The following is a 14,990-nucleotide window of genomic DNA, read 5'->3' on the forward strand; positions in this document are numbered from 1 at the left end:
CCCCTCGCAGCCCGGCAGCCATGTGACCGCGCCGCCGCCCTCCGCGCGCCCGGCCCGCCCGCCGCGCGTCCGCGGCCCGGCCGCAGCCCCAGGCCGCCGAGGGAGCGGCGGGGCCGGCGCCATGGCCGAGCGAGGCCGCCTCGGCCTCCCCGGCGCGCCCGGCGCGCTCAACACGCCCGTGCCCATGAACCTGTTCGCCACCTGGGAGGTGGACGGCTCCAGCCCCAGCTGCGTGCCCAGGTACGCGCCGCCCGCCGCGCTTTGTTTCCGCCGGGCACCTGCCGGGGGTGTCCTGGCCGCGGCCTCCGCGCGCCCCACCCCCGGCCCGGGTCCCCCAGCGGAGCCCTGGTCGCCCCCTCCCGCGCCCGCCAGCCCGTTCGATGCGCGCAGCCGCCGCCCCCCACAGCGCTGGCGAGCGCGGCCCCAGCCCCCCAGGTCCTGAGCGTCCGGGGCCGCGCTCAGCTTCTGAGGACCCTGTGCTGCTCAGGCCCGGCGGGACCTTGGGGCTCCCGGGCGGCGCTCACCTGGCTCGCCGCAACCGCACCTGCACAGCTGCACACCTGCCTCAATGCGGTGCGGGCCGGGGCGACGAGGGTGCTTCCTCTCTCGGGTACCACACGCTTCCTTTCGCGGGCGGCGACACTGTCAGATCTCGGCCTGGGAGCGACCCACGGCGCACGGGGCGCGCAGGACTCCGTTGTATCCTCCGTCCAGCGCGCGGTGGAGATGCCCTGTCCTGCGGGGCGGGGTCGTCCTCGCGGGTACCTGGTTGGCGCTGTCTTTCATTTAGAGACCTCTCCAAGCCACTACAGCTATTTGCACCTCCCTGTTGATCTTGCCATTGCGGAAGGCTGGCTGCTCTGCATTTGGTAGGGGGCGCCCGGTCGCCCAGCGGTAACGACTGGACAAGATTTACCCTCCGGCCATAGCCCAGCTTTCCTTGGACTTGCAGCTTCCCTGTGTCTCCTGCTCAGTTTGAAACTTTTGTAATTTCTTCATGACTTGGTAGTTCCTGCTCAGGAAGCTCCCAGGCTAAGGAGGAGAAGGAGACACTCTCCGGAAAAGTTGTGGTTCTAGAATAGACAGCAGGCTAGAAGAGGAGGCAGGTGGGGGTAGTGAGAGCTCTCTCTGGGGAGATGGGAGGGTGAGCGGACCCTCCAGGCCCTGGAAGCGTCCAGTATGCCTGGAGGGGACCCCACGTGGCATTGAGTTGTTCCACCACTAGTCAGCTGCAGGTGGGCCTCTCGTGCTTTCCTGTGGCTCCCACAACCTGCATTTCTGAGCGTGATGTTGGGGTTGCTCTCCTGGAGCGCAGGGTTGGGACCTCAGGGCTTTGGTTATGCTGAGTGGACAGGAAGGATGGACAGGAAGGATGGCCACCCAGCACGACTCTTGCACCTGGCTGGGCCTCCCGAAGGACCCCATATCCATATGAGATGTAAGGGTCAGCATTTGCCCAAGGTCTGGAGCCAAGCACTGCAGATGTGCCTACTTGCCTCTCTTCTGGGAAGCCTCTGGGGCCTCAAAGCCCAAGCCAGGAGCATCTCCCCAGGCCTGGCTGCTTCTCCATTCCAGGTCTTGGCGATTGCCTCAATGTCAGGTCCCACGGCCCCACAACTCTTCTCCTGTCTGTCCCTGTGAGTCACTGCCTCACCCACAGCCCCAGAACCTTCATGCCGGCTGTTGGCGCTCCCTGCTCCAGCACTGCAGCACATAGCCTTCCCTTGCTGAACCTCCGCAGCAGCTTCCTGGGTCCCTCCGAATGAGCAGCAAAGTCTGTGACCCGAGGGAGGTGGGGGCCTTATCAGCCCCACTGTGGAGCTGTGCTCTATTCTCCAGGGGTCTAGAAAGCCCACTCTGGTGTCTGTGGGGAGGGTGTGGGTAGGGCAGGTTTCGAGAAGGCTGGTTAGGACAGGGGGTAGATGGGGGCACCTGGGCTGGGCAGCACGAAGTGGTGGGGGGTCCCGGGCTCTGGCCTGGACAGGGTTGGGAGGAAGGGTAGGCAGGAGGACAGGGTTTGTTCCGTTGGTGTGGAGTGGAGTTGATGGGCGGAGGGGCGAGCGGCGCAGCTGTCCGGGTGGGCACATGCAGTTTGTTCGTAGAACAGCTCAGCGTCATAATGAGCTCCTGCCTTTACCTGTCCTGGAATAGGGCCCCTCATAGGCAGGCTTGCCCCCAGCTTTGCTTTGTGCTTGTGCCACCTGTCCATGCACACTTGGACAGCCTGCTACTTACTTTTGCTTCATTCCTCCTGTGTTCTTCTGTACTCCTCACTTTTGCCAGCCATGAAGTTTCTGGGCTGCATCTGTGCTGATGGCTTTCAGCGTCTTCACTGCTGCGTACTGTGCCCTGGCATGATCGCACCTCGGCTCTGCTTCTGTCAAGGGACCTTGGCTTGTTTCCAGTTTTTTTTTTTTTTTTTGCTAATTACAAGCCCTGTGCTGCTATGGACATCCTTGTGCCTGCCTTCTGTGTGTCTTCCTGGATGGGCAGGGCCTGTCTTAAGCGTGTGCCGCCAGCTACCAAGATTTATGGTGGGGGTGTGCACACACTCAGCGTCACTGCTGGGCAGTTTTCCAGAGTGGTCGTGCCTGCTCCGGCCCCCACTGACAGGGACGAGAGTCCCCACTGCTCCACATTTGTGCCAACACTCATCTGACTTAATTTTTGCCAGTCTGGTGGGTGTGAAGTGGTATGGTGGTTTTAACTTGAATTTCTCTGGCTACTAATTTAGGCCATTTGTACTTCCTTGTCAGTGAAATTCCTGTTCCTTTGCCAGTTTTTCTTTCTCTTTTTTTCTGCTTCAGTGTCAGCAGTTTCTTTAGAGATAGTCATCCTTTCTCGGCTGTGTTGAAAATGCCCCCGTCCAATTATTGGCATCTCTTTGCTCTCTGAGCAGCGTCTGGGTGTGCGCCCCGTGTCAGCCTGGTGGAGTGTGCACATTGACCGTTTGGCTGGCTGGGATGCTGGTCTCATTTCAGTTCTCCTTCTGGGAAGCAGCTGGAGAAGTGTGTCCCCAGGAGCTTGAACCAGGCATGCTGGGCTGTCGTTTGGGAGGCCTGTGCCCTGGGTTTCCTTGCGGCACTTTTGGCTCAGCACCGTTACACATGGTGCTCCTAGGTGGCCCACGGGGTGTGTGTCAGTGCCTGTCTGTTGCCTCTGTCTGCCGGGTTCCCAGAGTGTCCTCCAGGTGCCCATGTCCCTGAGCACCCCATCCACTCTTCAGCAGGCGCTGGGCCACTTTGTACCTTGCTCTTCCCACTTGATTGTTTTTTCTGTTGAGGTTTAGTAATTTGTTTTTATTTATTTATTTATTTATTTATTTATTTATTTTTGAGACAGGGTCTCCCTATGTTGCACATACTGGTCTTGAACTCCTGGGCTCAAGTGATCCTCTCACCTCAGCCTCCCAAAGTACTGAGATTACAGGTGTGAGCCACCGTGCTTGGCCATCTTTTTGTTTTTTAGAGACAGTGCCTCACTTTGTGGCCCAGACTGGGGTGCAGTGACTCAATCATAGCTCATTGTAACCTCTAAATCCTGGGCTCAAGCAGTCCTTCCACATCAGCTTCCTGAGCAAGTGGGACTACAGGTGTGCACCGCCGCGCCTGTCTGATTGTTTTGTTTTGGTTTGTTTTTTTGAGACAGAGTCTCACTCTGTCACCAGACTGGAGTGCAGTGGTGCAATCTCGGCTCACTATAACCTCCGCCTCGCGAGTTCAAGCGATTCTCCTGTTTCAACCTCCCGAGTAACTGGAATTACAGGTGCCCACGACCACATCCAACTAATTTTTTGTATTTTTTTTTTTTTTGGTAGAGACAGGGTTTCATCATGTTGGCCAGGCTGATCTCGAACTCCCGACCTCAGGTGATCCACCCACCTCGGCCTCCCAAAGTACTGGGATTACGGATATAAGCCACCACGCCTGGCCAGAATTATCTTCTTAAGTTTCACACAAAGCCACATTTGGCTTATAATTGGAAGTTTTTTAACTCTGTGGAGCAGGTAGGGGAGAATTGACTTTTTTTTTTTTTTTTTGAGACGGAGTCTCGCTCTGTCGCCCAGGCTGGGGTGCAGTGGCCGGATCTCAGCTCACTGCAAGGTCCGCCTCCCGGGTTTACGCCATTCTCCTGCCTCAGCCTCCCGAGTAGCTGGGACTACAGGCGCCTGCCACCTCGCCCGGCTAGTTTTTTTTTTTTGTATTTTTAGTAGAGACGGGGTTTCACCATGTTAGCCAGGATGGTCTCGATCTCCTGACCTCGTGATCCACCCGTCTCGGCCTCCCAAAGTGCTGGGATTACAGGCTTGAGCCACCGCGCCCGGCCGAGAATTGACATTTATATGGTACTAAGTCTTCTAATTCATGACCAAGCTATTTACTTAGGTCTTGAATGTATTTTGAGTTTTACGAGATTCTGCTGTCATGCATATCCTTTGTTACCTTTATTCCTAGATGCTTGTATTTTATTTTATTTTATTTATTTATTTTTTTTTTGTTGAGACGGAGTCTCGCTCTGTCACCCAGGCTGGAGTGCAGTGGGTGGATCTCAGCTCACTGCAAGCTCCGCCTCCCGGGTTTACGCCATTCTCCTGCCTCAGCCTCCCAAGTAGCTGGGACTACAGGCGCCCGCCACCTCACCCGGCTAGTTTTTTTTGTATTTTTTTAGTAGAGACGGGGTTTCACTGTGTTTGCCAGGATGGTTTCGATCTCCTGACCTCGTGATCCGCCCGTCTCGGCCTCCCAAAGTGCTGGGATTACAGGCTTGAGCCACTGCGCCCGGCCGATGCTTGTATTTTAGAAGTCATAGTAAAAGTCAACTTTTTATTATGTTCGTTGCAAACATATAGAAATTCAGTTGATTTTTGAAAGAAATCAGTGATTTTACTGCAAAAGACAAAGTTGTTTCTTTTCAATCCTCATACTTTTATTTCTTTTTCTTGCCTAACTGTGCCGATTGTCACAGTATGGTGTTGAATATGGATAGTTGTGTGGATACCCTTGTTCTGTCCTGACCTTAAGGAAGGTTTCTAGTGTTTTACCATTAAGGACAATGTTTGCTGCAACTTTTTGTGGATACCCTTTATGCAGTTAAAAAGTTCCATCCTATTCATGACTTGCAAAGGCTTTTTAAAGAAATCATTATGGATGGATGTTGAATATAATCAAATACTTTTATTAAGAGCATTATATAATTTTTATCTTTTCATTGCTATTGTGGTAAATTACATAAATTGATTTTCTTTTTTTTTTCTTTTTTTTTTTTTTTGAGACGGAGTCTCGCTCTGTCGCCCGGGCTGGAGTGCAGTGGCTGGATCTCAGCTCACTGCAAGCTCCGCCTCCCGAGTTTACGCCATTCTCCTGCCTCAGACTCCCGAGTAGCTGGGACTACAGGCGCCCGCCACCTCGCCCAGCTAGTTTTTTGTATTTTTTAGTAGAGACGGGGTTTCACCGTGTTAGCCAGGGTGGTCTCGATCTCCTGACCTCGTGATCCGCCTGTCTCGGCCTCCCAAAGTGCTGGGATTACAGGCTTGAGCCACCGCGCCCAGCCTATTTTATTTATTTATTTATTTATTTTTATTTTTATTTTTTTATTTTTTTTTGAGACGGAGTCTTGCTCTGTGCCCCAGGCTGGAGTGCAGTGGCGCGATCTCGGCTCACTGCAAGCTCCGCCCCGCCGGGTTCACGCCATTCTCCTGCCTCAGCCTCCCGAGTAGCTGGGACTACAGGCGCCCGCCACCTCGCCCGGCTAATTTTCTTGTATTTTTAGTAGAGACGGGGTTTCACCGTGTTAGCCAGGATGGTCTCGATCTCCTGACCTCGTGATCCGCCCATCTCGGCCTCCCAAAGTGCTGGGATTACAGGCTTGAGCCACCGCGCCCGGCCTATTTATTTTTTGAGACAGGGTCTTGCCCTGTTGCCTAGGCTGGAGTGCAGTGGCGTGACCATGGCTCAAACAATCCTTCTGCCTCAGCCTCCTGAGTAGCTGAGACCACAGGTTCATGCCACTGGCCTGGCTAATTTTAAATTTTTTGTAGAGACAGGGTCTCATGATGTTGCTCAGGCTGGTCTCCAACTCCTGGCCTCAAATGATCCTCCCATCTCAGCTTCTCAGAGAGCTGGGACTCCAGGTGTGAGCCTCCACACCTGTCCACATTGGTGGGTTTAGATGGTTAGTATCTTGTTTAGGACTTTTGCATCTGTGTCTAGGGTCTGTGTGCTTCCTTCCTTCTGTAGTACTTATCAGGTTTTGGTGCTAAGATTTCCTTGTCAAATAAGATGAGTATTTCCTCTTTTGCTGTATCATGGTGTAACTAATGTAAAATTGAAATCATTTCTTCTTTGAATGTTTGGAATAATTCACTTATAAAATGACCTGACTGGCCAGGCCCGGTGGTTCACACCTGTAATCCCAGCACTTTGGGAAGCTGAGGTGGGTGGATTACCAGAGGTTAGGAGTTCGAGACCAGCCTGGGCAACATAGCGAAATCCCATCTCTACTAAAAATATAAAAAGTAGCCAGGTGTGGTGGCGTGCACCTGTAATTGCAGCTACTTGGGAGGCTGATGCAGGAGAATCCCTTGAACTTGGGAGGCGGAGGTTGCAGTGAGCCGAGATTGCCCCACTGCACTCCAGCGATAGAGTGAGACTCCCTCTAAAAAAAAAAAAAAAAATTCTTTGTTTCGAACTTGCTTTCTGTTTCAGTATGAGGTCAATTTTAATACATGTTCTGTTTATGCTTAAAAGGAATGTGTGTTTGGCAGTTGATGGTGCAGTGTTTGTCCATTAGATCAAGCTTGGTTTATTGTGGTCTTCAAGTCTGTTCCCTTTTTTTGTCTACTAGAAATGTATGTTAAAATCTTATAATCTGAGAGTAGATTTGTCTATTTTTCTAACAGTTCTGTCAGTTTCTGTTTTATACTTTTTTTTTTTTTTTTTGAGACGAAGTCTAGCTCTGTTGCCCAGGCTGGAGTGCAGTGGGCGGATCTCAGCTCACTGCAAGCTCCGGGTTTACGCCATTCTCCTGCCTCAGCCTCCCAAGTAGCTGGGACTACAGGCGCCCGCCACCTCGCCCGGCTAGTTTTTTGTATTTTTTAGTAGAGACGGGGTTTCACCGTGTTAGCCAGGATGGTCTCGATCTCCTGACCTCGTGATCCACCCGTCTCGGCCTCCCAAAGTGCTGGGATTACGGGCTTGTGCCACCGTGCCTGGCCTTTTTTTTTTTTTTTTTTTTTTGAGACAGGATCTCAGTCTGTCCCCTAGGCTGGAGTATAGTGGGACGATCACAGCTCACTGTAGCTTTGAACTCCCAGGCTTAATCGATCCTCCCACCTCAGCTTCCTGAGTAGCTGGGACTACAAGTGTGCACCACCACACCTGGCTAAATTTTGTATTTTTTGTAGAGACTGGGTTTTGCCGTGTTTTGCTTGGGCTGGTCTTGAATTCCTGGACTCAAGCAGTCTACTTGCCTCTCAAAGTCCTGCAATTATAGGCATGAACCACTATGCCCTGCCACTTTATATATTTTTGAGGCCGTGTTATTAGGTACATACATGTTTAGAATTGTAATTCTAGGTATTTTGAACTTTTTGTCATTGTATGACTGCTTTTATAGCTAGTAATGCTTTTTGTCTTTAGTATTGACTTTGATGCAAGCATTCTTTTAGATAATTTTTGCCTGTTAGCTATTTTTCTACCCTTTTAAAAAATCTTGTATATCCTTACATATTAGATGTGTCTTTGATTATTCAGCATGTATCTAGATTTCGTTTTCATTACTCTGACCTTTTTTTTTTTTTTTTTTTTGAGACGGAGTCTCTCTCTGTTGCTCAGGCTGGAGTACAGTGGCGCAATCTCAGCTCACTGCAACCTCCGCCTCCCAGGTTCAAGCGATTCGCCTGCCTCAGCCTCCCAAGTAGCTGGGACTATGGGTGCCCATCACCATGCCCAGCTAATTTTTGTATTTTTAGTAGAGACGGGTTTCACCATGTTGGCCAGGATGATCTCAATCTCTTGACCTCGTGATCTGCCCGCCTTGGCCTCCCAAAGTGCTGGGATTACAGGTGCCCACCACCACACCCGGCTAATTTTTGTATTTTTAGTAGAGATGGGGTTTCACCATGTTGGCCAGGATGATCTCAATCTCTTGACCTCGTTATCTGCCCGCCTCAGCCTCCCAAAGTGCTGGGATTACAGGTGTGAGCGAATGTGCCCGGGCACTCTGGCTATGTTTGTTTTTAGTTGGAACATTGATTTCGTTTACATTTATCTACATTGCTGATATTTGGACTCATGTCTACGGTTTTATTTTGTGCTTTTTATTGTCCTATATTTTTGTTTGTTTTTCTTTTATCTTATTTTGCATTGATTTTTAAATTTCATTTCCCCCCTATTATTAGGGAAATTTATCGTTACTTTTATTTGTTTAGTAGTTACCCTGTAAAAAATTTTTTTTTTTTTTGAGACGGAGTCTTGCTGTGTTACCCAGGTTGGAGTGCAGTGGTGCAATCTTGGCTCACTGCAAGCTCTGCCTCCCGGGTTCACGCCATTCTCCTGCCTCTGCCTCCCGAGTTGCTGGGACTACAGGCGCCTGCCGCCATGGCTGGCTAATTTTTGGATTTTTAGTAGAGATGAGGTTTCACCGTGTTAGACAGGATGGTCCCGATCTCCTGACCTTGTGATCCGCCCGCCTCAGCCTCGCAAAGTACTGGGATTTCAGGCTGAGCCACTGCGCCCGGCCTTTTTTTTTTTGGGATGGAGTCTCGCTCTTTTGAGACGGAGTCTCACTCTGTTGTCCAGGCTGGTGTGCAGTGGCGTTATCTTGGCTCACTGCAACCTCTACCTCCCAGGTCAAGTTTTTCTTGTGCCCCAGCCCCCCAAGCAGCTGAAACTACAGGCGTGTGCCACTGCATCCGGCTAATTTTTTTTTGTATTTTTAGTAGAGACGGGGTTTCACCATGTTGGCCAGATTGGTCTCGAACTCCTGACCTCAAATGATCCACCCGCCTCAGCCTCCCAAAGTGCTAGGATTACAGGCATGAGCCACCACACCCAGCCTACCCTATAAATTTTTTGTTTTTTGAGATGGAGTCTTGCTCTGTCACCCGGGCTGGAGTACAGTGGCACGATCTCGGCTCACTGCAAGCTCCACCTCCCAGGTTCATGCCATTCTCCTGCCTCAGCCTCCCGAGTAGCTGGGACTACAGGTGCCCACCACCACGCCAGGCTAATTTTTTGTATTTTAGTAGAGACGGAGTTTCACTGTGTTAGCCAGGATGGTCTCCATCTCCTGACCTCGTGAGCTGCCCGCCTCAGCCTCCCAAAGTGCTGGGATTACAGGCGTGAGCCACCGCGGCGCTCGGCCCTATCCTGTAAATTTTAATGTGCATAGTTCATTGTATCTTTACTCTCCTGCTGAACTACATAGGGACCTTAGACCACCTTATTCTAATCTAGCCGTTTCATATTTATGTTTATATGCTTTTGTTACTGTGTATTTTAATTGTTTTTTTATGAAGCCCACAAAGATGTTACTGCTTTAGATTGTGAAATCTGATGAGCTTCAAAACTCACCACTTCCTTTTTTGCTCGTTCTTCTTTCATCTCAGGAATCATTTTCCTCCTGTTGAACATTTGTTGAACATTTGTTCTTAGGATTTCCTTTAGTGAGGATCTGCTGATAACTACCGTCTCTTTCTGTTTGTCTGAAGATGTTTTTGTTTACCCTCACCCTGAGCAGGGTGTGTGCTGCTTGTACAATGCTGGGGTGGTAGGTGCGCCTCCCACAGGTCCAGGCAGGGTGTCCCTGACTTTGACTTCCAGCTTTGCTCTGAGAGGTCGGCGGCCGTGACACGCTGGAGGGAGACGTTGGGGTGGCTTTGCGGTCATGTCATCGTTGCCAGCGGTCGTCTCATGGTGGGTCCTGACGTGGCTTCTTTTGTGATTGCCTGAGTCGGGGTTACTCATTAGACTTGCTGACTTTGTGGATTGATGATTTTCACGAGTCCTGGGAAGCTCTCACCACTGTCTCTTCCGCTGTTGCTTCTGCGCTGTTCTCTGTCTCACCTCTGGAGCAACAATTGGACATGTTGCTCTTCCTGCTGGATCCTCAGCATCCGTAGATGCACTGGGTGGTGTCAGTGGGCGGCGGCCAGCTGGGGCAGTAGCCTGTCTCCAGCCCTTCCCCCTGCCTCTGTCCACGTGTCGGCGTGTCTCCTCAGGACGCGTGTTGCCTACTGACCCCCGCCGGCCTGCACGAGACTCTCACAGCGGGACCCTGTCTGCCTTGCTCAGTGCTGTACCCGGCCCCTGCCCAGAGCCCGCACAGTGTAGCTTCTTGGTGTATGTTCCTGTAATGGAACCAGGTTGTCATGCCAAGGAGTGTGGTTTCATTTTGAGTGGTGGGGAAGTCACTGGACTATTTAAAGCGTGTGTGTTTGGGACAGCAGTGCTGCTGGAGTGGTGGTCCACACTGGAGGCGGGGATTGCCTCGGCGTGTGCAGGTGGAGGTGGGTGGGAGGTGTTGTGCAGGGCTTGGGACTGGACTTTCGGAGGTGGTCTGCAGTGATCCGGGGAAGATGGGCTGCTCCGAGGGAGGGGCTGAGAACTGGACTTTTGGAGGTGGTCTGCAGTGATCTGGGGAAGACAGGCTGCTCAGAGGGACGGGCTGAGGAAGCTCACCTGGGCAGCCTGTGGCCTGTAGGCTGGGCAGCACTTGGGCTGGGGCCAAGGGGCAGCAGGACGGTGCCCATAGCCCTGGAGGCCTTGGGGACTCAGAGGACCTGGCCCATTGCCGTGGCCAGCACAGTGCGTGCACGCCGCCCTGTCTGCACAGGCAGTGCCCTGCTTTCAAGACGCAGGCCTAGAAACCTCTGGCTGTTCTGTCCTGCTGTCAACACTGCAATCACATGGCAGTGGGTCTCTCGCTGGGGACTGGCTTTTGTGCAGGAGACAGAGGGCAGGGGGCTGCAGTGTCCTTGGGCTAAAGGATGCTTTCCTTGGATCTGGGCACTAGAACCAGCCCTCTCCCTCTCTCAGCCCAGCATTCTCACCATGCGTCCCAGGGAAATTTGATGGAGTGGGCAGCTGCGGTGCTGTGGTGGGGTCGGGGGGCTGCTGCAGAGAGCGGGTCTGCAGTCAGTCACAGCGACGGGGGTCTCTTTGGACCCTGTGACTTGTGTGTGGTGGTGGTAGACGGTGGCATTGCCAAGGCAGGGTGCTCAGGTACAGGTGGGAAGGGATGGCAGGATGGAGGTTGTACTGTGCTTTCCCCAGGACCAGGGGGCAGGGTGTGGCGTGCTTGTTCCTGCCCGGCCATGGAGGGTCTCTGTAGGACAGGCTCCTGCTGAGGGCAGCCCTGAGGCCTGTGAGCTGCTGGCCCCGCAGGCTGGCTGGGCCTGTTTGGCTCGGCAGCTGCTCTGAGAGGCAGCCCTAAAAATAGCTGAGTGCTGAGAGGCCGTCCCCTTCTGCTCTTCAGGCGCGGCGCGCCCATGTGTGCTCAGCTCAGGCCAACTTTGCAGGGTTGTGAGGGTGATGAAAGCGTGGCTGCTGGTCATAGTGCTGGGGTTGTCAGCAGCTCCTCGAGGGCTCCAGCCTGTGGAGGCCGGTGGCACCCCGTCTCACCCCATGCCCCACAGATGGGGTCAGGCTCTCCAGGAGCCCTGGGGAGCACTGGCTACTGCTGGGCTGTTCTCAACGCCCAGTACGTTCATGGCTGGGGCTCCAGGTCCTCTGCATGGTCAGGGGCCAGGCTGGGTCCCCTGGGGCGCAGGTGCTGCTCAACAGAGGAGTCAGGACCCAAAAGGGACAGAAATGGGCAAGGGAAGACACTGGGGAAGGGGTGGGTCTGCCCTTTCTACCGGGGGTACACACAGGCCTGGGGCTGAGCAACCTGCTCTGGGCCTGACTGTCCCGCTCCACTGCCCCAACCAGCCTTTCCTCAGCACCCCCTGGTCAAGCTGTGGGCACCTCCTGCCCCCGGACACAGGCAGCACCTGGCCGAGTGTGGAGACACTCCAGCAGGCTCTTCGCCTATGGCCCAGCCCCGAGGGCACCGTCGTGGGGTGGTGGGATGCGGAGGGGCTGGGACACAGTGGTTGTGGAGGGGTGAGTGCTATGGCTTTGGGTGGGGTGGGGTTGGGTTCGGGGAGGGTTTGCCTCAAGGCAGCAGCTCTCTTCAGGGGTTTAGCAAGGAGACAGTTGGGTTCTAATGACCCCTGAGTCCTGAGACAAGAGGGGGTGAGCTGGAGCAGGCGAGGGGGCTTGGAGGGGCCTTCAGTCCCCACGCAGCCCTTGCACAGCCTTTCGGACCAACATCCTGGGCCTTGCTTGGCAGAGGAGTTTGGGCTCCACGGGCTTGAGGCCCACGTGGTCAGCTCACTTGGTCCAACGCCGTGTCTCACATTTCTGTGTCTTGACTGCCCCATGCAGCCCGTGCCCCAAGAGCAGCTGGCAGCAGCTGCTGCGCACAGGCAGCTCAGCCCAGCAGCCCCGGGAGGCAGGTGTGTCTTGAGCTGAGCAGCAAAGTGACCATGCAGTCCAGCCTCCGTTCAGCCTTCCCCAGGATGCCTTTTGTCTTGCGGAGATGGTCAGTGTGGGGATGACCAGCACCATCTGGAAGGCAGGCCAGGATGTGGATCCACGAGGCGGACCTGCAGATGCACATCCCTCTTCTCAGATGTTCTTGTTCTGGTGAGCATAGGGAACGGGACCGAGCCAATGCTGATGGGAAGGGCCCTGGCCTTGGGCTGCTGTCCTGCAAGCTCGGCCCCTCTGTTGGGCCCCTCCTCCATGCCTTTGTTTGCTCTCCAACCTTCTGGGAGTCCCACGTCTGCATCAGGACAGAGGTGACCAGGGACCGGTTGACAGCTAGGATGCCACCAGCGTCTTTTGTTTAATTTGAGCCTCATTTCCCAGTGTAATTCTGTAGCTGACCTTGCGAGAGGCATTGACAATATTTCTTTATTTTATTTATTTTTTTTGAGACGGAGTCTCGCTGTGTCGCCCAGGGTGGAGTGCAGTGGCTGGATCTCAGCTCACTGCCAGCTCCGCCTCCCGGGTTTTTACGCCATTCTCCTGCCTCAGCCTCCCGAGTAGCCGGGACTACAGGCGCCCGCCACCTCGCCCGGCTAGTTTTTTTTTTTTTTTTTTGAGACGGAGTCTTGCTCTGTCGCCCAAGCTGGAGTGCAGTGGCGCGATCCTGGCTCACTGCAAGCTCCACCTCCCGGGTTCATGCCATTCTCCTGCCCCAGCCTCCCGAGTAGCTGGGACTACAGGCGCCCGCCACCTCGCCCGGCTCATTTTTTGTATTTTTAGTAGAGACAGGGTTTCACCGTGGTCTCGATCTCCTGACCTTGTGATTCGCCTGCCTCGGCCTCCCAAAGTGCTGGGATTACAGGCGTGAGCCACCGCGCCCGGCCGCCCGGCTAGTTTTTTGTATTTTTTAGTAGAGACGGGGTTTCACCGTGTTAGCCAGGATGGTCTCGAACTCCTGACCTCGTGATCCACCCGTCTCGGCCTCCCAAAGTGCTGGGATTACAGGCTTGAGCCACCGTGCCCGGCCGACAATATTTCTTTATTGTATGGCCCCCAGCCAGGACTTCCCTATTTTTAGATGCAAAATAATTGGGCAAGAATTTTCATCAGCATTGCACCCTGGGCTCGTGCAGGTGTCTCCAGGGCCGCCTGGAGACCAGTGCCCGCCTCCCTGGTCCTGGACACAGGTGGGGCGGGGGCTCCCCCACAGCAGTGGAGTTGAGGCTTCTGTATGAGTTCGTTTCTGGTCAGTTTGAGGGTGGACATACTGCATCTTCCCAGTTGCCCCGGGAGCGCCTCAGGAGGGTGAGCGGCAGCAGGCCGATGCCCTGCTGGCAGGGCGTCCCTTGTGGCCAGGCTTTCCTGGTGTGGTGCTGAATTGGGCCATTTGTTCGTCTGAGTGCTGGGGAGAGGGATGGCTGCTCAGGCTTTGGGCAGTGCCCGCCAGTGGCTCCAGGAGGTGCTCCGTAGTGGGGCCTGGGAGGGTGGCCCTTCTACATTCTCGGGCTACCCCTGGGCCACACAGGCGTGAGGTCATGAGGCCCCTCTGTCTGGCCTAGGGCTCTCCTTCCCCGCCCACCTCAAGCCTGGGATGTGGCCCCACCAGGGACCGGAGGGGGAGCTTTGGCCCTGAAGACCCACCCTGAGGTCTGAGCTCTCCTGGCCTGAGCGTGCTGGCTGCTGCGAGCTCCGTGTTCATCCTGCGGCCAGGACTCTGCTGTTCCTCCTGGTGGGAGCTGCTGTGAAGCCCTGGGCAGCCTCCCGTCCCGCCAGCCTGCCCCTTGCAGTCAGTCCTGCTGTTCCCTCGGCTCCCGCACTTTCCAGCTTGGCCCTGGGCTTCCTATTTTTCCCACCTGGCTGGACGTACAGGTTGTCGCGCCTTGGAAAGTTGAGTCACCACACCCGAATCAGCGCTCATGTGGCTTGCCTGGCTATGGCTTCAGCCGGAAATGAGCTGAGCGTGGCCTGTGTTTATAAATACAGCACCTATCAGGTCCAGCGTCGCTGTCTCCTGTAGGAGACGTTGGCTTTGGACGTGAAGAACAGCTGCAAGGCCACAGGGCCAAGGGGCATCTCACCAGCTGAGAGGCCAGTGTGCCTGACAGAGCGAGCCTGGCCACACAGAGCGAGCCTCAGAAGCCAGCGGGACGGAGGGCCTGCCTTGAGGAGAGGTCCAGGAACATCAAGAGGCTGCACTGGTGGTAGCCTGAGGGGGTGTGCCTGGCCAGTCAGTGCCTGCCACTACTGCTTGCTGCACTCACTGCCTGAGCATTGGGGATCGTGGGCCTGAGGTGCAGGGACTCGGCTCCCGTGAGCAGCTCCTCCAGCAGCCTCTTGCTTCTCAGACCCTCGGCAAGTGGTGACGGAGGCTGGGGTGGAGTTGTTCTCCTGCCACGGTCCTGTCAAATTGTGCTGGGGGCAGGGCCAGGAATCACAGCAGGTGTCTGCACAGCAGGG

At 54.5% G+C, this 14,990-nt stretch overlaps 2 protein-coding genes across 4 annotated transcripts in view; one reads left to right on the plus strand and one right to left on the minus strand.

Annotated features, from left to right (window-relative positions):
• Positions 1 to 800, minus strand: part of BRF1 (BRF1, RNA polymerase III transcription initiation factor subunit) — a 101,475-nt gene extending 100,675 nt beyond the window's left edge. The window contains exon 1 of the mRNA XM_025392072.1: positions 525 to 800. The gene's annotated coding sequence lies outside the window, so the exon portion shown is untranslated. The remainder of the gene's footprint in view (positions 1 to 524) is intronic.
• PACS2 (phosphofurin acidic cluster sorting protein 2) overlaps positions 7 to 14,990 on the plus strand; it is an 85,887-nt gene continuing 70,903 nt past the window's right edge. For all 3 annotated transcript variants that reach the window (XM_025392061.1, XM_025392063.1, XM_025392064.1), the window contains exon 1: positions 7 to 240. In XM_025392061.1, the coding sequence (XP_025247846.1) occupies positions 122 to 240 (119 nt within the window). In that variant the 5' untranslated portion in view covers positions 7 to 121. The remainder of the gene's footprint in view (positions 241 to 14,990) is intronic.

Source organism: Theropithecus gelada, chromosome 7b, assembly GCF_003255815.1.
Source record: "Theropithecus gelada isolate Dixy chromosome 7b, Tgel_1.0, whole genome shotgun sequence".
Taxonomy (NCBI): domain Eukaryota; kingdom Metazoa; phylum Chordata; class Mammalia; order Primates; family Cercopithecidae; genus Theropithecus; species Theropithecus gelada.